This window comes from Vombatus ursinus, unplaced genomic scaffold (assembly GCF_900497805.2).
Source record: "Vombatus ursinus unplaced genomic scaffold, bare-nosed wombat genome assembly UNPS02012147.1, whole genome shotgun sequence".
In the NCBI taxonomy this organism is placed as follows: domain Eukaryota; kingdom Metazoa; phylum Chordata; class Mammalia; order Diprotodontia; family Vombatidae; genus Vombatus; species Vombatus ursinus.
The window spans coordinates 1,747,184-1,770,441 of record NW_020951925.1 but is presented as its reverse complement, the minus strand read 5'-3'; the positions used below and the strand labels follow the sequence as shown (position 1 = coordinate 1,770,441).

The window sequence follows — 23,258 nt, the reverse complement described above, 5'->3', positions numbered from 1 at the left end:
CCCAAGATGGGCTTGAATGAGGGAGGTCATACCTGGGGTCTCACCATCGACGCTGCAGTGTAGAATGCCCTGTGTGAGGGTCCTGCAGCCCCTGCCTCATCCACTGTGCCCTCTCCCTTCCCAGCTCCGTTTTCAAGGGCTCTCCAGGCCTGTTCATTTGAAAGCGTGTCGTCCCCCCAAAACCTGTCACCCCTCTTCCTATGCCTCCTGAAAGACAGGGAGGAAGGGAGCCTTGTCTCCTGGGAAGCAGCTGGGCCTGCCAACCATCAGAAGCTTCACCACGACATCGCTGCGCACTCGGAATCTCAGAGTCTGCCCCAGCCACCCTGCACCTGAAGGAGAAGGCCCAGGAGTGCTTCCCCAGCCTCCCATCCAAAGGTACGTCCACTCATCAGTTTCCATGTTCCCTCCATTGTGGGTCTGCCCCTGCCCCCAAGAACGTGGCAGACTAACAAAAACTTGAAGACGGCGTGTCCCAGAGCTGTCCCCTGCCTCGCTATCCCTGTTCCATCCTCAGCCGACCCTCGGATGGCCTCCCTTCACCAGCCTGATTGCCCTTCTCGGGATCCTCACAGTCTTAACACTGCCTTTCCCAACTTGTGGTGCCCAGGATAGGGGCCCCCTGCTGTTGGATGGCTTTCCGGCCTGCCATATCTCCTTGTTAGTGCTCATCGAGCTTGCTGTCTGCTAGGACCTCTGGGTTTTCTTCAGCTCATTGCCGTTTCACTGTCCACACCCCATCCGGCACCTGGGAGGTAGAATCTTGAATTTAAGTCAAAGTCTTTATCCCTATTACATTTCATCTTACTCGCTGGGTCTCGTGCTCTTGCCTGTCGAGACTTGAATCCACTCCTTCGCTGCGGACCAATGCAGAAAGAAGCCTGGTGTTCATGATGTCCTCACAACCTCTCCTCCTGGACCCAGCCTGGGCCCCAGACAAGCCACCTGGGCTTTATTTCCTGGGGAAACGGGAGTCTCCAAGGCTCTGAGAGCCAGGTTTTGGTGTCAGTACATAACATTTTGGAAGTGGGGAGTGAATTAGGCAACAGCCTGGAAGAGTATTAGGGAGAGTGTGGACTGAAGGCAGGAAGGTCAGTAAAAGAAGCTTTAAAAATGTGGGTGGAGGAGATGGGGGGCCACGGGGGCAGAATGTGGCATTCACTGTCAGATGCAGTCTGTGGGTCAGCTGGTTTTGTCACAAGGGAAGGTTCAGTGGGTTGGGGCACAATTATATTCAGAAATGACTCATGTAAACAAAAGGCATCAATAAAGTGTGTTTTTTCAAAGGTGAGAAGAGGTAAGGGCCTGGTCTGGAGTGATTGTGGGGGAGGAGCAAGGACGCGGTACAGGTTCCAAAGAGACAGAGGCAGAACCGATGGAGGGAGGAGCCAAAGGTGACTGCCCCCCTCCCCCCAGAGGCAGGGAAGATGGGGAAGCCATCGGCGGATGGAGCGGCTCCGGGCAGAGGAAGAACCCCATTTTGAGCCTGTCTGTTTGAGGTCCCTGTAGGCCGTCCTGGGAGAGCCCTCTCCCTGGCATTTGGCCCAAGGTAGATGTGAATTTGGGGGTCCTCTGCGTCCAGGTAATAATTGAAGCCATAGAAACGTGTGAGATCACTGGGGGCAGGGGGAAAGGATGGAGAGAGAAGCAGGACAAGGGAGCGTAAGCACTCGGCAGTGGAAGGAAGACCATGAGGGTGCAGCGTCCCAGCAGCCGAAGGAGGAGCAGGTACTGGGCAGGCAGGGTGAGCTGCAGCCTCCCCAGGGGACATCTTTCCATCGCCTTTCGGCCCGTCTGCAGTTTGGTTTTCGTGAGATTGTGCCGTTCCGTGATTCGTAAGAATAGAGCGCCCTGGAACGTGGTGGCTGCAAAGACTCGGTCTTTGGAGGCATCAGTGAAAGCATTGCCCCACCTCTTCCTGCAGCTGTGGGATCGTAGCTAGAAGGGACTCCAAGGCTGCCTAGTCCACTCTTTTGTCATCCACTTTGCTCTCTCTGTGTGGATGGCTAGAGTACTCCTCTGAGGAGGCTTTGCGGTGTTGCAGGGCGGGAGGCCATCGGTCCAATGTCCTCCATTAAGAGGAGCATTGGAAGAGACTCCCCATCGGTTGACGGGGTTCGCTCTTTGCTTCTGACATGGGTGAACCCGCGTGTTCGAGGAGCCTACGTCCCTCCATCATACGCCTCACTCGATGTCAGTCCTTGGGACTGTTGAACGAAGCTGCCCTCATCCGGGGTCACCGAAGCCCAAGCTCCTTTCGAGTACAGCAAGGCTCCTAGAGTTACAGTTAACGAACATTTCAGCCCTTGGTACTGGTGGTATAAGAGATTTAGGTCAACTAAAGATTTAGGTGGGGGGAGGGTGTATTTTTATAGTGCATCGAGACGTTAGGTGTACATTTGTCCCCTTTTTGTAGGGCTTGAAGCATCATTTTACTGTGTTACATCCTAGGAGATTATGGGTGAGGGTCTTTCGAGAGGGAGAGAAGCAACCCAATTTTTTTGTCTGTGGGTGGTTCTGTGGCCCTCGGGATCTAGAAGAGCAAAAAACCTGGGACGTTAATTAAGAAAGTTCTTTGTTGGAAGCTCTGTAGAGGGAAGCCCTGGTGGGGACGAGCTGTGGGTGGACTCGAAGACTTCCCAGGCTCCTTCCCAAGCCGGGCAGGGCCTTGGGAAGGGTAACTGAGGGGAGGGAACTGCCAACCGGGAGCATGTGCTGCCCAGCTCTGTTTCAAGACCCACGGCCATATCTCCTCACGTGAGCTGCTGCCTGGTTTTCAGGCTTCCTTGACAGTCGCTCAGAGCCTGGGGTTGGGAGTTGGGACCTGGGTTCAAATCTCGTCTCTGGCCCTCACAAGCTGGGAAACCTTGGATTTCCCTTTTCTGAGGTTTTATTTTCCCACCTTTAAAATGAATGAGCTGATCTTTGATCCTTCCAACTCTGAATTCGATTCTGTGGCTCGAATGACCTCGCCTATCCCTCTGTGACTGTGGGCAGGATGAGTGTGATGGCTGCTTCTGCTTGCTGGGGAGCGCATGACTTCAGCTGGCCAACTGGCCCTGTGGGGGGAGATTTCTGCTAGGGATGGGTCTCCACGATGTCCTTTAGCTGAGCTCCGGCGAGCTGTGGCTCAGTGCCTGCCCGGAGCCAGAGCGTTGAGGTCCTCCTCCGAGGAGGAAGGAGGCTTGGGCCTCTCCCCTCGGGTCTTCTCTGACCTCGCCTGTTCCTTTAAGGCTGTGTGACATCACAGGCCTGTAGAAGCCCCGTACTTGTCATGGAACATTAAAGTATTTGCCGACTTCTTGAGTATGACCTGAGAGCCATCTTTCCACCTAAAAGTAGTGAAGGAGCCTTGCGTAACTCTCCTTTAGGGAAGAGAAGAGGGCTATGGCAGAGGGGAACGAGCTGATGAACAGACTGATGAGCGAGAACGCCGACCTGAAGAAGCAGGTCCGGCTGATGAAGGAGAACCAGATGCTGAAGAGGATCCTCAGCGAGAGCTGCCACGAGCACAGCAGCCGCAACCGAGACGGCCGCGACACCCGCGACTTCGTCTTCCCCAAAGTCCCAGGATACCCCGAGGCCTGCTCCCCTGGGGCTGGAGGTAAGTGGGAGGTGGCTGTGGTGCGGCTGGTGGGCAGCGGTCCGAGGCCACCCAGACATGGTGGCTGGTGGGCAGCGGTCCGAGGCCACCCGGACATGGCAACGTTTCAGTTTGGGGCTTGCTCCTTATTCACCATTTATCAAGTACCTATAGCAGAACAGTGTGGTAGGGGCTGGGGGAGCAGAGATAAACAAAGGGCACAACCCTGTCCTCCAGGAGCTTACATTCTATTTCCAATAAGACAAAACCTGGCCCTTCAAAGTGACATGTGGTGCTGTGGAGTCAGGGGTTTGAGGAGAGATCTTTCATCTTGATTAATTTTTTTACTTTGTTTGTATTGCTTAACTATTTGTTTATTCATCTTTTTAAAACATTTTAATGTTTTGAGTTCCAAATTCTATCCCTCCACCTTCCCTGAGATGGTAAGCAATTAGATATGAGTTATACATGAGCAATCATGTAAAACATTTCCATATTAGTCATTTTGTACAAAAAGACTTGGGTTAAAGAAAAAAATGAAAGAAGGAAAGTGAAAACTAGCCTCCTTCAGTCTGTGTTCATTCAATATCAATTCTTCTTCTGGAGGCAGATAGCATGCTTCATCACGAGTCCTTTGGGACTGGCTTGGAGCATTGTATTGCTGAGAAGAGCTGAGTCATTCATAGTTCTTCACTGAATGATACTGTTCTCCTGGTTCTGCTCACTTCACTTTGCATCAGATCATAGAAGTCTTTCCAGGTCTTTCTGAAATTATCCTGCTCATCATTTCTTATAGCACAATAATATTCCATTGCATTCATATACCACAACTTGTTTAGCCATGCCCCAATTGATAGGCATCCCCTCAATTTCCAACTCTTAGCTACCACAAAAAGAGCTGCTATAAATATTTTTGTACAAATAGGCCCTTTTTCCTTTTTTTTTTTTAATCTCTTTGGGATACAGATCTAGTGGTGGTATTGCTGGATCAGAGGGTATGCACAGTTTTATAGCCCTTTAGGTGTAGTTCCAAATTGCTTTCCAGAATGGTTGGATCAGTTGAGAACTCCGCCAATGATGCGTTACAGTCTCAGTTTTCCCACATCCCCTCCAAGAGATATTTCATTAAACAAAAGAAGACTTTCCTATGAATCCAACTTGGAAAGGTTTCCGCAGAAGGAAGGGGAAAGAAGCTTCTTTCCTTATGGAGAGGGCAGGTGCTAAGCCAGGTAGAGGCTCACCAGCACACCTGTGGGCAGAGCTGGACACTGCTGAGAGAAGGGGTGCTGCCCCCCTGTACACGACCTCTGAAGGGAAGGGTCGAATTCCAGCCCCCACTGTAGGCCAGGGTGATTCTGCCTGGTCCTAATAAACAACAGAATCAAAGAAAGCCTGGGAAGCCCAGTAGCCCGTCAGTGCCCACGAGCTAGCCCAGTCTGGTTAGGGGAGGAAAGCTCCCATTCCCTCTGCTGTTCTTTGACGTCCCCTCCCAGCCGCCCACTCCCACTTCAGCCATACTGGACTCTTGTCGGGCCTGCAGTCAGCCTGCCCTTTCCCATGCTGGTCATGGAGTGAATGGTAATGACCTCCCAAGGCTGTGGAGAGGATCCCGTGAGGTCATGCGAAGTGCTCCATGCACGCCTTCAGGTGCTGTGAATGTCAGCTGTCGCCCCCCCCTTCCATCTCCATCCTGTGCCTAGAGGTCCTTGTTCGTATGCCTCTCGACCTGTTGTTAGGGGAGCTCCGTGAGGGCAGGGGCCTTTCTTGTTCATCTCTGTTGCCCCTGTAAGCAGCCAGTCCAAGCTGGAGGCTCCCCTCCAGGCCTTGGCTTAAGGAATCCAGGACTGGATGTTGGAAGATGTGGGCGTGAGTCGTCACAGCTCTGGCCCTAGCTGGCTGGGTGACGTTGGCCCAGTCCCTGAAATTCTCTGAGCTGCTTTCAGCTTCTCCTCCATAAAATACAAGGGCGGTAATGTCTGTCCTGCCTACCTCACAGGGCTCTTGTGGGGCTGCAGGTATGCACACAAAGCACTCTGGCCGCTAACTGCAAAGTCCTCCGCAAAAAGACGGGAACGACTCTCCTACTGAGTGACTTGGGTTGTGAACCTGCGCTTGCTTCGCCACAAACATTCCTGTATGTGGGCATTCAGCTTTCTGGGCAGTGGAGAGAGCTCTGGGCTGGCCAAGGCCCGGCTCTGCTGCTGCTCTCCCGGGGGACCTTGTCCAGGATCATTGTGTCCCTTCCCAGAGCCTCAGTTTCTTCTTCTGTCATATGATTGAGTCAGACATGATGAGACCTAATGATCCTTTCCAGGTCAAGCATACTAGGTCACATTTACCTGCCTTTCAGAGGGAACAGTGAGTAAACTGACTTTTAATTAATTGGGGAAGAACGTTATTCCAGGGAATGCTTATAACCTCTGAGGGTGCCTTTTGCTCACGCCAATGTGGAATTGAGCCGGTGGTTTCATTTTTGCTGGAAACGGTCATTTGTCGAGTTTATGCCTGCCCTCCCACTGCCTGGCATTCTTCCCTCTTCGTGCTTTCTCTCAGCGAGCTGTAAGGGCAGGAGGAGGGTAGGTATGATAAAAATCTGATGTCCCCGACTTCTGGCGGGGGCCACAGGAAAAGGTCTGAGGAGTCATGGGCTCATCCAACTGGGATCCGCGTTTGCAGCCCACTCATCGCCAAGATCCTTTTGTCTTGTTACGAGCCCGAAGTGACCTGTACAAGTTGGGTTACCTCCTAGCTTTCTTTCCTTAATCTGCCCGGAGCACCGGCTGACTGAGAGTATGGAACGAAGAAGCTGACATAGCTTTCTCCATGCTTGAGTCATGCGGATGGATAAGATGGAACAAACGGGTCTGGCAGTTGGAAATGATGAAGGCTTGTTACAAATGTTAGAGAGGGTCAGCTTTTGTTGATTTCCTCTTGGTCTTCATGGATGTATCAGGTCAAGTGCTGGCACTGACTCTTTTTTTCAGATTTTGGAGCAACAGAGTCAGGGATATTTGGTTTGACGGAGAGAAGACCTGATACCTTTTCCAAAGGACTGTCACTTGGATTAGAGGTGCTGCTTGGCCTCAGCGGGGAGCAGAGAATGGGAATCAGTGGGTGGACCCATTTGCAGGGCAGAGTTGGGCTGATGTCAGGAAATGCTTCCTCATGATAGGAGCTAGCCAGAAGTGGAATGGCCCACCCTCGGAGGGCGTGCTCCCCATCACTGGAGGCAGGCAAGGTGAGGGTCTTTCAAAGATGACCACGTTTCAGAGAGGAGGAAGGAGATTCTGGTTCAGGGATGGCTTGTGCTGATAGCCTCTGAGGTCCCTTCCATTTCCTGTGGGCCAGTGACCTTCTGGACTTTAAGACAAGTTTTAGGAAGGAATTTGAAATAGGGGAAGGGGTTTGCCTCGGTATGAAGGGATGATACGATGTGCGATAACGGAGGCAAATGAAGACGGGAAGCGAAGGGGCAGGCAAGGCCACGTGGACTGCAAGGAGGGGAGGGATGTAGGGGGCGGATGGCCCGGAGTCCTGGAACATTTAGAGGTGATTTAACAGTCGAGGTACTGGATTCAGACGAGCAGGGTACCTGGGCTGACCCTGAGAGTGGCTGACGGCTGAATCCATCTACATAATTGGCACAGCAGGGAAACCTGGCTCTTTTCAAGACCATCCCAAGATCCTTGACTGGTTCAGGCCTCTTTGGCAGGTGGGGCTGCTCTTTGTTGTTTCATTCCCAGAATGAAATGGGCCCTGAGGGTGAAAAAATGATTTTCTGTGTAACTTAGACTTCCATGTCTTTTGGGAAAAAAACCAAACCGTTCTATTGTTATCCTGGGAAAACATGGCGCTCTTAACAGATTCTTCTGTTAAAAATTCTTATGACTTCCTTCTGTCTTTACTAGGCCAACAGGCCCAGGAGATAGCTGGTGATCTAGGGAGACCTGAGGAGCAGGTGGAAGATGCAGTTTCCCTAAATGCTTTTAAGCCATGCTGAGCTGAATTCCAAAGGGAAAAGAGGAATCTTTTCAGCGAATCTGGTGTAAATTTAGAAAGATTAGTTGGTGGGTAGCTTTAGGCTCTCTCGCAGATACCCTGGCTGTTCAGAGGGAAGCAGGAATGATAGCCTGCCAGGCGCCTCAGTTTCCCCTCTCCTGGTTGCCCATCCCAACTGTCCCTCATGCCGCAGGTCATGTTTTTCCGTTTCATCCTGCTCCCTCTAGCCTTGTCTGTTCTCCCAGGCGGCCTCTATCTCTTTCTGGTTACACCGTGTTCCCAGCAGGGTTTAGACCTCATGGGGTGGATGCCTTTTGGCGTCAGTTCGAAGCCTGCGCCACCTTCACTCCCCTCCCCCTTCCTCTGCTCCAGGTCTCAGGCTTCCCAACAAGCGCTGCAGGAAGATGTAAGGGAAACGCCATGGCCGGGTCCCCATGGTCGCGTCTCTCCAGGAGATGGGCCTGGGGTGCACAAGGAGGCGCTTGCCTCCGGGCTGGCCTGCTCACTACGCAGTCCTTCACACAGTGACTGTCCAAGTCTCTTTCACTTCTCAGACTCCCTGACCTTCCTCCTCTCCTGCCCGTAAAGTCCCCAGCCACGTCCTCTCCAGAGCCCAAAGCCCATTCTGCATGTTCACCTCCCCCCTTGCCTCCAACACCAGCACAGCAAACACAGCCCAGGACCCTGGGCCTCCTGCTGGGCTCTGTCTTGGTTGGCTGTGGGCGGGCGCGCGCTCTAGCCACTACCTGGCCCCTGGAAGTGGGTGGAAGGGCCCTCTTGGCTCTCCAGTTGCTTCTCTTCACGCTGCAGCGCTGCCCCAGTTCTCTATCCCCTTGGCCTTGGGCTGGGAAGGAGGGGCTGACGCTGGACCGGACCCCTTACCCAGACCAGAGCCTCAGGCAAGAGGACCCAAGGCCTGGCTCCATAGGCAAGAAATCTTGACTAAACCTTATCCCCACCATGCTGGGATGAAGGAAGGGAAGTGGTGCCAGATGCGAGTTTCAGTCAGGTCCTGGGAGGTCCAGCCATCAGACATTTACTGACCCAGGTGCCCAGCCAAGTCAAGGAGGCCAGTCAGATGGTCCCACGGCCAGCACACATCTGCCTCTTCCTTCTCACTTCGGGCAGGCTTGCTTGAGGGTTACCAGTGTCCCCTTCTCTACTCATTCCTTTCCATTCATTCCAGCCTCTTAAGCTCCTAGCTTGCTGCACCCCCAGGAAACCGCGTTCTAGCACCCACAGATTTCCCTTTGAGACTGCTTCCTTTCACATTGCTTCCAGTCTCTCGCCCTCAAAGCAGCTTGGCTCCTCCAAGGAGACACTGTGCTCGTGGGTGCCTTTTCTCATGTTCCCCCAACACCCAGGGACGTTGTGGAAGAAGTCACATAAAAATGCAGCCTGGGTCCTCACCGGGACACAGCCATCCTTTTACTCTTCCCAAACTGATCCTCTATTACACTCTTCCCAGTGTGCCAAACCCCCTCCTTAAATGCCTCCAGCGTCGCTTAAATTTCCAAGAATATAGTGGCCTTTCCCATCGCTTGTGATCTTCCTTCTCTTCCCTGAAGCCTTCAGTGGTGTTGTCTGTGCTCTCCTCCTCTGCTCCAGTCTCTGAGGAAGACACGGCCCTTGTCCAGGGTCCACCCGTCTCCTTGCCCACTTTGTCCTACCCTTCCATCACCGCTGAGAACTTTCTCCTTTGGTCGTCTTCTGTGATCTTCAGTCTCTACTTTCTGGCTCCTCCTCTGCTGCCTACAAGGATACCCAGTTAGGTCTCTCTCATCCTATAAAGGCTTCACTTGACCCAACCATTTCCTCACGCTACCGTCATCGCCTTCCTTTTATGCCAATCTCCCAGAAAAGGTCCCCTGCATATGTGCCCTCTGGTGACTGTCCTCTCATAGCTTCTCAGCCCCTGGCGATCTGGTCTCACTGATGTCCTACCTGCTACCTTGCACAGGATTCCCTCAGTCCTCCTCCTTGTTGACCTCTCAGACACTGCACACCATTGACAGTGGTTGCGTTTTTTTTTCCTTTGGATTTTCATGGCCAGGTTCTTTCTGGGTTCCCTTCCTTGGTTGGATTGTCACAGATTTCCTAACCATCCCCCAAGGCTGGGGGCCTCTCCTTTTCTCTTTGTACATTGTCTTCTCAGCTCCCATGCTCTCAATTATCATCTCTATGTAGATGATTCCCAGGTCGGTCCTCATCTTTCTCCTCAGCTCCAACTCCAAACCACCAAATATTTCTTGGACATTTCTAATTGAATGTCCTGGAAACACCTTAAACTCAGTGGAATTCACCATCTTCCTCTATAAACCCACCCCTTTCCTAAGCTTCCTCATTTCTCCTGAGGGCGCCATCATCCATTCACTCATACACGCTCATCATTTTCCTTCCCCCTGACTCTTTTCTGTCCTTCACCCTCCATGTCCATTCAGAGGCAACAGCGGCTAGAAAACCCCCCAACTCCTCCAGGGGAGCCTTGGGGAGCCCTTTGCAGTCAGACTCCTGCCTTCATTGGATCCAAGTACATCGGCAAACATGCTGCTCCCCGGACCCCATGCTCCATCTCTCATCTTTGCTCAGACTGCCTTTGATGCCCAGTGTGCCTCTCCTCCTTCCCTCGGCACCATGGAATCATGGCGGCTAGATTCACCTTCTCTGAGAGCGTTTCCTGAGCCCCAGCATCGTCCACGCTTTTGTTTTTCCTCTCCTCAAATAATCATACTTACACATATGTATATACGCATGTATGTATATGTATTATATATAAATATATGTATACCACATATATGCATGTGCAACATTTAAGTCGTTAAGTGTTTATGTATACTTATACATTATAAGTATACATGTATATACACATATACACACACATGCACAGAGCTGTCCGTAGGATGTCTTGCAGTCAGGGATTGATTTTCATTTTGTCTTTGTACCCCCAGAATCTAGTGCAAGGGCCTTGCTTGCATGTAGTAGGTACTTGATAAATGCTTCTTGGGTTGGATTGGATTGGGTCGGATTCCCAAGGTAAATGTGTGTTCCCTCCTCTGCAGCAATGACCTACCGTGCTGTATACTTCATCCCGTTATCCCCTCCTGTCAGACTAGAGGGGTCACCATCCTCAGGAGCTCTGAGCAACTGTAGGCTGACATGAGGGCAAGGTGGACAAGCCCAGAGGTGTCTCAAAGGGTGGTAGGAAGGGTGTGATGGCACAGACCCACTCTCCTCCGTGTTATTCAGTGACAATTCCATTCAGTGCCCACTTCAGGCCAGACGCCCTGCTAGTCACTGAGGGTATAAAGACAAAAATGACACAGTCTTGTCCTTGAGGCGTTTCCTTCCCTCTGGGGGAGAAACCACGTGCACAGACAAGAAAGGGCAGAGTTATTTCAGGAGGGACCAGGGAAGGCTTCCTGGAGGAGCGGCACCTGAGCTGAGCCTTGAAGTCAAGTCTTGGCCAAGCCGGGTGGGAAATGGGGTGGGAAGGCACGAGGCCACATGCAGGGCAGAGCCTAAGCGACAACCTGTCGGGGTGGGCAGCAGGGAGATGGACAGACAGAAGACAACGTCAGTCACTTCACGATTTTACCTAGGGCCAGCCTTGAGCCCGGAGCCCCTCATTTCTCTCCTGTGCGCTTCAGTTCAGTCATCTGTAAAACAGGCCTCATCTGCCTCTCAAGGTATGAACCCCGTCTTTGTCCCCGTAGGTCTCTAAGGGCTGGCGACAACGCATAGGGCTGATAGAAGGGCGATCCTCATCTGCGACGTCCCCCTGGGACGTGAGGAATTCCAGCCCTGCTTTGGCATCTTTGACAGCTTTGCTGGAATAGGTTGGAAGCTCCCAGGGGGACAGCTTTGAAGTGGATGACCCTCACTCGGATGTCATTAAAGTCATCACTTTACAATTCGTTTCTTTTTAGCGTTTGTAGCTCCTTACCTACTTCTGTAAGAATTTAAGGGGGTTTACAGATTCAGTGTCAGGATAAGTAGTATAGTCAACTGTAAAGGTGGAACACACCATTGGGAGGAAACAGAGGGAGGGCACAGGTGTTACCGGGTGCTCTGAGTTGGCCACGGTATTTGGCTCTGATTCCTGGACATCCCCGCCAAAAAGGGGGAGGCCTCCTCAGGACACACTGGGTTTTCTGAGAAAAGAAAATAGCCCCCTTTCTTTATAAAGACATTTTCCTGGAGCCAAGTGGCTCCTCTAGACCCTAGGGCTGGGGTGGGGAACCTGCGGCCCCGAGGCCACATGTGGCCCTCTAGGTCCTCAAGTGCCGCCCTTTGACTGAATCCAAACTTTACAGAACAAATCTTTTTAGTAAAAGGATTTGTTCTGTAAAACTTGGGCTCAGTCAAAAGGCCATACCCAAGGACCTTGAGGTCCACATGTGGTCCCAGGGGTCTGAATTCCATTGATCTGGCTTAAGCGGAAAATCTAGGGGTGATTATGACTGGCACATGGTGATTGGATTGTTGCTCTCAAATATTAGACCCAACTTTACCAAATAAGCACTTATTGAGCTGCTATTATTTGCCAAAATGAAGTGGTCTTTGCTCTCAAAGAGCTTACGTTTTGTTGGGTCCAGGTGTGAGTACCTGGGATGGGGAAGGGAGAAGGGAGAAGAGCAGCAAATCAGTGCAATTGAAGGAGGTGATATGAGAAAGAAGACTGCCTTAACACCTGGGAGGGGGGGCATCAGAGAAGGCTTCCTGGAAGGGGGGTGGCTGCTGAGCTCAGGGAGGGAAGGACTCTGAGAGGTGACTATGGGAGGTATAACCTGTGCAAAGACAGAAAGACAGGAAGTAGATGGTCAAATTTGGGGAATAACCACAGATAGGATAAGAAAAGGTTGGAAAGAAACATCGGAGCCAGATTGGTGAGAGCCTGAAATGGCAGACCAAGGACTTTTCTGGGTTTTTTGTTCAGACCTAGTGTGTCCAGTGGACCTCGGGTGGGTTCTCCGAAGGCAAAGCCCGCAGGTCTCCAAGGGGTCGCTGGGAATGTGTTGGGTGGAAAAGGGTGGTCTCTGTTTTCACTAACTTCTACCTGAAGTTCAGCATTTCCTTTAATGATTTAAAAACGTGGATCCGAGAAGGGGCCACGGGCTTCACCAGACAGACAGCTGGCTTAAGGGAAAGTGGGGGAAGACAATGAAGAGAAGATATTCTGTGTAGTGGATGGGCTCCAGGAGGCCAGAGGAGGGGTCAGAGATAATGCTCCCAGACTTCAAAGCAGTGTGTGAATTATTATTGTTGGACATGAGAGGAGATGCCCACGGTGCCCACGCTCCTGTGAGAGTCTCAGAGTGGGGCCTGCATTCTCACTGGACAGATAGCAGGCACCTGCACACTGTATCAGGGCTTCCATAGTAAGCACCTACTATGTGCCAGGTACAGTGCTAAGCACTAGGGATACATAGAGCCCTCAAGGAGCTCACAATCTAACGGGGAAGGCAACATACCCACAAGGCTCTGGATGGGATAAATAGGAAATAATGAGCAGAGAGCTGGCCCTGACATTGGGAAGAGCTGGGTGAGAAATCCTGCAGGAGGGGGTTTCTAGGCAGGACTTAAAGGCAGGTCAGTAGTTGGATTAGAGGACGGAGCATGTTCCAAGCATGGAGGATGGTCGGAGAGAACACCGGAGCTGAGAGAAGGAGGGTCTTATTGGCAGAACAGCCAGGAGGCTGGTGTCCCGGGATTGAGGGGCACATCAGGGATTAAGGTGTAAGAAGATGGAAAGAGAAGGAGGGGACGGGTGAGGAAGGGCTCTGAAGACCAAGCGGGATTTTGTATTTGATTCTGGAGGGAACAGGGAGTGTTGGAGTTTACTGAGTAGAGGCTGACATGGGCAGACCTGCTCCTTGGGAGAATCCCTTTGGTAGCTGAATGGAGCCTGGGCTGGAGCTGGGGAGGCTTGAGAATGTGAAGACCGGTGGTCTTCGTTCTCAGCCTGCATTTGGTCTGAGTGCTGAGGGTCTGCTGGCCAGGCCAGCAGGACACCCCTCTTCACAGGACCCCCTTCTTGGTCCAGTTTCTCTGTCTATGCTTTACCACAGTGGGAGGACATGTTTTTGAATTCACCAACTATCAGTTTGGGCCAAGTGGCTTCAAATGAGCATTGGAAAGACTCGGGTGTTCACACCACGCAGACTAGAACTCTTTAAGACTAGGATGGCCCATCCCTAGCCTGCTCCTGCCTCCTCGGGGTTTAATCTCTTCAGAAAGAGGCAAGACTCGTGCCTTTACTGATAAATGATCAAAATATATGAACAGTCAGTTTTCAGACGAAGCAACCAACTCTATCCATAGCCATCATAGGGCTAGCTATAAAATCATGCATACCTCGGACCCAGAAATACCACTCCCAGAAGAGATACAAATAAAAAGGAAAAGGACCCATATGTTCTGAAATGTTTATAGCAGCTCTCTTTGTGGTGGCAAAGAACTGGAAATTGCAGGGATGCCCATCCATCAGGGAATGGCTGAACGAGTTGAGGTATATGATTGTGATGGAATACTATTGTGCAGTAAGAAATGATGAGCAGGATGCTCTCAGAAAAAACCTGGGAAGACTTACGTGAACTGATGCAGAGTGAAATGAGCAAGACCAGGTAACATTGTGCACAATAACGGCAACGTTGTGAGACGATCAGCTGTGAATGGCTTGGCTCTTCTCAGCAATGCAATGATCCAAGCCGACTCTGAAGGACCTAGGGTGACAAATGCTGTCCGTCCTCAGACAGAAAATGGATGAAGTCTGAATACAGATCGAAGCAGCCTTTTTTTAAACTGTATTTTTCTAGGGTTTTTTGGTCTATGTTTTCTTTTACAACATGTCTAATATTGAAATATATTTTGCATGACTACACATGTATAACCTATATACAATTTCTTGTCTTCTCAATGAGGGAGGGGTGAGGAGGGAAGAAAATAATTAGGAACTCAAAATTTTAAAAATGAATGTTAAAAATTGTTTTTACGTGTAATCAGAGAAAAATAAAATACTAAATAAATAATTTAAACAGAAAAAAAGAAAGAGGCAAGACTGTAAATAATAACCAACCAAACAAAAAAGCCCAACTTGAGAACGTGGAACCAAATATAGCAAGATGAAATTTCATAGAGAAAAATGTAGAATCCTAAGCTTGGGTCACAAAAAAAGCAACTTTGTGGGCAGTGCTTGGAAATACCAGAGGATGACCTGGGGCTCTGAGTGGACCACAGACTCAGTCGATGGAAAATGCCTGAGGTTCTCAGCTACGCTGAGAGAGGCTGCATGGCTAGGACCAGGCAGGCAAGAGCCCCAAGGAACTCTCTGCAGAAACACGGCTGGAGGACTGGTTTGGGATCTGCCCTTGGAGAACTCAGGACAGTCTCAGACTTCTCTTGGACAAGGGAAGACTTAAAGGGATCCCTGGCTACAGACTTAGCACTCATCTCATCTAGCCCCTTGTTTTACAGATGAAGAAACTGAGGCCCAGAGAAGAGGGGTGGCTAACCCAAGGTTGCCAGCTATTAAGGGCCAGAGATGGGATTCAAACCCAGGTCCTCAACTCCCCATCTAGGACTCTCCCTATGGCTCCACCTAGTCAGTGACAGCCTGATGGAAAGGCTGGCGTGGAAGGGGGATTCCCCAGAGGACTTGGACCCAGGAGCAGTAGAGGGGTGGGGGGATGCAGGGAGGCAGAGTCAAGCTGGACCTGGAGAAAAATCACTGATGGTGAGAGATGCCTCACAGTGGTCTGGGCTGCCTCAGATTCCCATTCCCGGGACTCCTTCTGGAGGATGTCAAATGATGTGTGTGTGTGTGTGTGTGTGTGTGTGTGTGAGAGATTGACATTGTGTGCTTGTGTGTGACATTGTGTTTGTGTGTGTGACATTGTGTGTTTGTATGTGACATTGTGAACTTGTGTGTGTGATTGATGTTATATGCATGTGTGACATTGTGTGTGCGTCATAGTGTGTTTGTGACGTGTGTTTGTGTGCGACATTGTGAGCTTGTGTGTGTGACTGACATTGCATGTGTGACATAGTGCGACATTGTATGTTTGTGTGTGACACTGTAGGTGACATTGTGAGCGTGTATGCATGATTGACACGCATGTGTGACATGTGTGACACTGACATTGTGTGTTTGTGTGTGACATTGTGTGTTTGTGTGTGATGCTGTGGGTTTGTAGGTGACATTGTGAGCTTGTATGCATGATTGACATGCATGTGTGACATTATGTGTGCGGCATTGTGTGTGTGTGACATTGTGTGTTTGTGTGTGACGTGTTTGTATGTGACATTGTGAGCTTGTGTGTGACTGACATTGCATGTGTGACGTGTGTGCGAGATTGTGTGTTTGCGTGTGACACTGTAGGTGACATTGTGAGCTTGTACGCATGATTGACATGCATGTGTGACATGTGTGCGACATTGTGTGTGTGACATTGTGTGTGTGGCTGGGGCAGGAGTGGCAGGAGGGCCGTTCTTTGGGGTGCCCGAGGCCACCTCTGAGCCCCCTCGCAGCTCCCGACACTCTCCCAGGGCCCCATGGGTGCGCAGGGAGCTGCCCCTTGCCTGCTTGGTGACCCTTTTCTTCTTCCTTCTCTCTCGGCTGCAGAATACGGAAGACTCATCAACGTCCCTGAGGTGTCCACACAGCTGCAGCCGTCGGCTCTGGAGGACCTGCTCTACTCCCACATCAACATTTCCAATGAGGAAGACGCCTCTTCCCCCACCTGCAACACTCCCTCCCAGGCGGCTTTTAAGGGGTTTCTCAGCCCTCCAGACATCTACTCCTCAAGAACCACGGAAAAGAAGCTAAGTCAGCTGCTCAGCAACATGCAGGACTGCATGGTTGATAAGCCAATGGCTGAGTCCAAGGAGATCCGACAGAAGAAAGTCTGTTTCTCTGAGAGTGGCCTGCCCGGAGGGGATAAGATGAGAAAAAGCTATTATTTGAATGGTATGGGGACCTTTCAGGACGAGGGGAGTGGGGGCAGGGGAGGGAGGTGATGAGCATAGAGCACCTCCCTCCCCTTCTGGAGAGCCCATCCTCAGGACAGGGAGAGCTGATGCTGGGGGTGGGCATTTGGGGGTACAAGATAAGTAGCCAAGGCTCCTGCCTTCATGGACTTTATAATCCAAGGCATGAGACTGTTGTGTGAGAGCCAGCCTTTGTCCTGCCACATGAGAGGCAGAGACATGGAGCGGGAAGAGTCAGTAGTGACTCAGGTTCAGATTGGCTCTCTGGTGCTCACTGTCTGTGTGATCTGGGAAAATGGGGCTAGTTAAAATGAGATGACATATATAAAGCCCTTTGCAGACTTCACAGGGCTCTAGGATGCTGGTTATTATTACTATGATTTGCACTTAGGGTTCCCTTAGCAAGGCCATTTCTGGGCAGGAGCCCCCCATCTGGCCTTCCTATCCTTGAGTTTTGAGTGGAATGGCTCTCCCCCAGCTGGAGACCTTTATGGGGTTGGTTGGCAAAGAAGAAAGGTGTGTGCAGCATCTCTTCTGCATTCAGGTCTCTGGGAAGCCCCTACTTTATTAGGATGGGATTAGAGTTCGAGCAACACTTGCCCTGGGGCTCCTGGTGGAGTCGGGGAAGGTGGGCAGAGGCTGCTGCCAGTAGGAACCAGACCTTTCGTGGAGAAGGAGAGGGCTGTGACTGTCCTGTCTCCCAGTTCCTTGGGTTTTCCCGACATAAGTGCTACACATTGTTGGACACTGTAGTGGAGAGGCGGTGTAGGGATGGTCTCGGACGCAGAAAGCCTTCATTTGAGTCTCGGAGCTGAGCCTCTGTCTTCTTTCCTAGTAGAGCACCACACTTTTGCTATTGATTTTACCAGGTGGTTGTGAGGAAAGCATTCCAGGGTCATCTAGCTGTGAACTCCTGGGGATAAACTTCCTCTGTTTATCCCATTGGAAGGTGGGGGCCATGCTGGCCCACTGAACAGATGTCAGATGGGGGCAGGGGGTGCAGCTGATAGGCTGGAACTCCAGTGATCTCAACAGGCTGGAAAGATGAGACAAATAAAATGAAACATACTAAGGATCGATGCAAAGGTCTGCACTTAGGTTCAACAAATCAATTGCATCAGCACTAACTGGGGAAGGCAAGCAGAGGTCAAACTTCTGGAAAAGGCCTGGGAGGTTTAAGAGCCCAGAGAATGGGAGGAAGCTACCATGTGCCTGGCATCCATAAAAGCCAGCGCTCTCCTCAGCCTCACTGGGTAAGGGAGGCATAGCGAGCTTTCATCAGGGCCTTTCGACCACCCTCTTTGCCCATCAGGTTGTGTCTGGGCTTCAACTGTCAAGGAGGGATGGGCAGGGTAGAAGCGAAGGGCCCCAGGCCGTTGCCTCGCCTGGCACTTTGTCATCAGGCACAGGCTCGGGCAGCTATGGCCTCTTTGTTGCTGTTGCGTTCGGTTCGCTTCACACACTAATAATACTTGTCTAGCACATGTGGAGGGTCTAAGTGGCTTGTGAATTTAGGTTGTTTTTTTTTTTCCATTGGAACCTAGAACCACTGAATGCCAGAGCTGGAGGGGAACTTTAAAGGGCAACCAATCCACTTTCCCCATTTTAGAGGGGACTTAGCCAAGGTCAGATGGCCAGTCATTCTCAGAGACAGCATTCTTGTGATTTCATGGTTTTTCTGTGACATTGTGGCTGCCTTGGAAACCTCCAGACCATCTGTTTGTTAAAGAGAGGGTATCAGAGGCAGTGAGGCGTCATAGAGGAGGGGAGGAGATAAGCATTTATTTGTTGTTGTTGAGCTGTTTCAGTTCTGTCCAACTCTTTGTGATCCCATTTGGGGTTTTCTTGGCAGAGACACTGGCGCGGTTTGCCATTTCCTTCTCCAGCTCATTTGACAGATGGGGAAACTGAGGTAAAACAACCTAAATTCACAAGCCACTTAGACCCTCCACATGTGCTAGACAAGTATTATTAGTGTGTGAAGCGAACCGAACGCAACAGCAACAAAGAGGCCATAGCTGCCCGAGCCTGTGCCTGATGACAAAGTGCCAGGATTAAATGACTTGCCCAGGGTCACACAGCTAGTGTCTGAGGCTGTATTTGGACCCAAGTGTTCCTAACTGCAGGCCCAGCACTCTATGTACTATGGCGCCACCTAGCTGCCAAGAATTTATCAAATGCCTACTGTGTGCCAAGCACTTTATAAGTACTGTATCATTTGATCCTCACAGCAGCCCTATGAGTAGATGCTATTATTATTCTCATTTTTCAGCCAAGGAAACTGAGGCAGGCAGAGGTGAAGTGACTTGCCCAGAGTCAATATAAATGCTATTACTGCTGCTGCTACTTTATTAGGAGGGGATTAGAGTTGGAGCAACACTTGCCCTGGGGCTCCTGGTGGAGTCGGGGAAGGTGGGCAGAGGCTGCTGCCAGTAGGAACCAGACCTTTCGTGGAGAAGGAGAGGGCTGTGACTGTCCTGTCTCCCAGTTCCTTGGGTTTTCCCGACATAAGTGCTACACATTGTTGGACTCTGTAGTGGAGAGGCGGTGTAGGGATGGTCTCGGACGCAGAAAGCCTTCATTTGAGTCTCGGAGCTGAGCCTCTGTCTTCTTTCCTAGTAGAGCACCACACTTTTGCTATTGATTTTACCAGGTGGTTGTGAGGAAAGCATTCCAGGGTTAGGCTTTTACTATTTAAATAATCAAATAGAATTGCTTTTCATCGCATTATTTAATCAGTTTACAAATATCCATTGAGTAGTCTGTATGTGAAAGACAGCGCCAGGGGTCATAATCAGAAACTATCCATCAGACCAAGTGGTTTTTCAGAACCCATTCAGTGGGTATCTTGGTCCAGGGGGATATCTGGGAGAAGAAACGGATTGAGGAGGCAGCAGCATTTTCCTCGGCTCAATCCAACCCGCCAGATGTGAGCCTAAGCAGGACAGACAGAGGTTGGAGGGACCAGTGGCGCCTTGTTCCTGAAGGCAGCCATGGCACCAAATCTCATAGGCTTCCATGTCCGCCAGATCATTTTCCACTAGACACTCCCAGCCCCTCCCCCGAGTCTCCTGCTGATGGAGATTCCAGTCTTCTAGGACTGATGGTTCCCCGTGGTACAGACTAGATTCAGCTAAGTATGGACAAAGCGCTGTGAACCAGACCAGGACAAGGAGATGCCAGAGGGGCTGACGGAGGCCCTCCCCGCTCCAATCCATCGTCTGTGACACGGCTGCCAAAGCGACTCAGGGCCCCGCCCCAAGCTGCTTTTCCCACTTTATACGCGTTCTTCATCTTCGGTGCAGCCACGTGACCATTCTTGCTCCTCACACGTCACCCTCCCTCTCTCGTCTTTGCTCCTTTTTACGTCCTGTCCCCCGCGACCGTAGCACGCTCACTCCTGGCTCCATCTCTTAGAATCCCTCACTTCCTTCAAAGCCACAGCGGGCCCTTTCTGATCGCCCTGAAATCCCCTGGAATTTATCGGGTGCATGGTCTGTACGTGCTTCTCTATGGACACACGGCCTTCCCTGGTGGAATGGAGGCTCCTTCCCTTTCGTCCTTGTATCCCTGGGACCTAGTGCTGTGCCTGGTGGGTGCTGTGAGCTTCCGAACTGCCTGGGGACACTGGCATCACTGTAATGCTGGTCACATCCACACATCTGGGAGGGGGCTGGTTTTGTTTCAGTGTCTTAGAATTGAGATTTATTCTTTCCTAATATAGCTAGGTTTGAGACTTGAGACTTGCTTGAAACTTTTGGGAATGTTTTTCTACAAACTCTCTCTGTCTCTCTCTGTCTCTCTGTCTCTGTCTCTGTCTCTGTCTCTCTCTCTCTCTCTCACACACACACACACACACACACACACACACACACACACAGAGCTGGAAGTCCCTCCATCCTTTGTCCTTTATCAGATCACTTCTGGGCTGTTGTGATCATAAGCCCTCCAGATCATGCCATTTGAGGGACAATCGAAGGAAGTGGGGAGGTTTAGCCTGGAGAAGAGAACACCTGAGTTGGCAGGCATAGACAGCCGCTGTTTTGTGGGAGAGGGTTCAGAGTTGTTTCGTTTGGCCCCAGAAGCCAGAATCAAGAATGATGTGTAGAGACCTCAAGGGGCTGATGGAGGCTGGATGTCAGGGAGAATTTCTGAACAACAAGCTGGCTGCCCTAAGGTCCAAGGGGCTTCCCAAAATATGCTGTGGGTTTCCTTTCCCTCCTGGATGGCTGCTTGTCAGGGGTCTTGTGCTCATGTTAGGAATGGCCCCACTTCAGGTCCCCTGGTGAGTGAAAGGAGAAGGGGAGAGAAGACATTGAACAACTTCTTTCTGCCCATCTGTCTTGTCATCAGTGTGGGGTACTGTGTGGGATTTCTGCCAGGAACACCCCAGTGTCCATTTGTCTACAGAATAGACAGTGAGCGTGGGCAGCATTCACACATGAATATGGAAGCAGGGCTCAGTGCATCACAAAGCTGGCCCCGGAGACATGAAGCCTTGAGTTCATCTCCTGGCTACGGGGCCTTGAACAAGGCTGGCTGTGCTCTGGGCACCTCTATGGCAGACGAGAATTTGTAGAAATGGTGCCAACCTACATGACTGGAGGGAGTTTTCATACCAATGAAATCACAGTCTCTATTAGTCAATGAAGGAGATAAACATACATGGCCTGACATTCTTAGTGTCTTGGCCATAGATTTGGACACTTCCTGTTTATAGGACACATTCACATTTTCAGGCAGTTGCTTAAAAAGACTAACATGAGTCCAAAGAGAGAAGCCGGACATCTCCCTGTGAGGGGCCAAGTTGCCCACGGGCGTCGCCTGTCTCTTACCTCCCTTTTTGTCTTTCTCCCTTTCTGCTCCGCCACAGAAATACAGAGCTTTACCGGTGCTGAGAAGGATGGGAGGATCGTGGGGGAGATAGCCTTCCAGCTAGACAGACGGATCCTGGCCTACGTCTTCCCAGGAGTGACCAGGCTTTATGGCTTCACTGTGTCCAATATTCCTGAGAAGATCAAACAGGTAGGACCACTTGCCCCTCCCTCTGACTGTTCTCACTGGCTGCCTGCCGAGGCTGGCCAGGACCCAGGGATTCTCTCATGCCAGCCTTGGCTTTGGCCCCATTTCCACCCTGGGGCCCCTGCAGCCTCCCAGAAGGTGAGCTGGTTCTCAGCCTTTGTGAGGGAATTTGGAATTATAAATGACTTGGCCTTTTTTGTACTCACTGATTCCCAACAACAAAGTACCCCCAAAGCTTCCTCTTTGGCTCTGGGCCTGATGGTGGACTGAATGTCTGATAACCAGCCTGGCTGGGGGTGAGGGAGGGGGAGGTCATGATGATGAGAACTGTTTTCGTCATTGTTTTTGTTCACTCATTTATGACTCTGTGACCCCATTTTGGGTTCTGGGCGAAGATAGAGTAGATTGCTATTTCCTCTCCAGATCATTTTACAGATGTGGAAACTGAGGCAAACGGGGTGAGGTGACTTGCCCAGGGTTACTCAGCTAGTGTTTGAAGTTGTCTTCCTGACTGCAGGTTGGGCACTCTGTGCACTATGGTGCCACCTAACCGCCCTAACCATAGCTACCGTCAAAGACCATCTACCAAGTCATTTTGGGATTGTCAGCTGGTTGGCCCTAAGCCTCCTGGCACTTTGCTGGTCTCTGGGTTGGCATGGCGTCCTGGGCCCAGAGATCTGTGGTTCTCAGACCCCCGACTACCTTCCCTTTCTCTCGCCTGGACTCCCACTCACTTTCACATCTGTTGGTTGTATCCATGAGCTGCAGGCGCTCAGAGCATCGACGCTGAACATCTCCAGCCTTGAAGGAATGGGTGGGAAGGGGACGATGGGCAGGGCAGGGCGTGGTGCCCACCAGGCGCGTCCTCTCCTCCCCCTGGTCCCCCGTCTTGTCTTTCCCTTTGCAGACTTCCGTAAAATCTCTGGATGGCTCCGTGGATGAGAAGAAGCTTCGAGACCTGACACACCGCTACCTGACGCTCACCACACGCCTGGAAAAGCTCGGCTACAACCGGGAGGTGCACCCGGTCTTCAGCGAGTTCCTCATCAACACCTATGGGATCCTCAAGCAGAGGCCCGACCTGCGCTCCAACCCCCTGCACAACAACCCCGCGGCTCTGCGCAAGCTGGTGATCGACATCGTGCCCCCCAAGTTCCTCGGAGACTCCTTGCTGCTCCTCAACTGTCTGTGCGAGATCTCCAAAGAAGACAGCAAGCCTCTCTTTGCCTGGTGATAGGTCTGCGCTGACTCCCATCGCCGTTGGAAAACCCAATACTCAGATACTCAATTTTTTTACAATACAAGTGCTTGAGTTAAGTGTGTCAGCCCTGGGGTGCTCCGGCGCGTTGCTTCTCATTTTAGTGTGTGTGAGGAGCGCAGCAAGATCTGGTGGGGAGGGGGGAGGGGGAAGGGGGGGCAGCAAGGTCCGACGGGGGGGGGGGGGGGGGGGCGAGATCGTCTGGGGGTGGGGAGCCCTGTGCTCTCACGGCAGCGGGGACTTCTGTTCTTCAGTTCACTGTCCTAGGCACCAGCCTCTTCCCTCCAGGAGCTCCCGTTGGCTGCCTGGAGGTGGTGCCCTGGGGCTGCCCAAGCTGCCAGGCCCTAGAGCTCCCTGGCTGGGCTTTGCCTGTCTGCCCTCCTCTCTGGAGCGTCTGCCTCAATTAGCGTG

At 51.4% G+C, this 23,258-nt stretch overlaps 1 protein-coding gene across 3 annotated transcripts; it reads left to right on the top strand.

Annotated features, from left to right (window-relative positions):
* The first annotated feature begins 316 nt into the window (after positions 1-316).
* On the top strand, positions 317-22,900 carry SPATC1L (spermatogenesis and centriole associated 1 like). 3 transcript variants are annotated; one of them, XM_027857452.1, is made up of 6 exons: positions 317-378; positions 3,372-3,604; positions 11,182-11,268; positions 16,203-16,547; positions 21,441-21,592; positions 22,497-22,900. In XM_027857452.1, exons 2-6 carry the CDS (start codon positions 3,388-3,390, stop codon positions 22,821-22,823), a joined length of 1,128 nt encoding a protein of 375 aa, XP_027713253.1. In that variant the 5' UTR covers positions 317-378; positions 3,372-3,387; the 3' UTR covers positions 22,824-22,900. The 3 variants fall into 3 exon arrangements, with proteins under 3 accessions (XP_027713253.1, XP_027713250.1, XP_027713251.1); XM_027857449.1 differs by lacking the exon at positions 11,182-11,268; XM_027857450.1 differs by lacking the exons at positions 317-378; positions 11,182-11,268 and adding an exon at positions 1,471-1,549.
* The last annotated feature ends 358 nt before the right edge of the window (positions 22,901-23,258 follow it).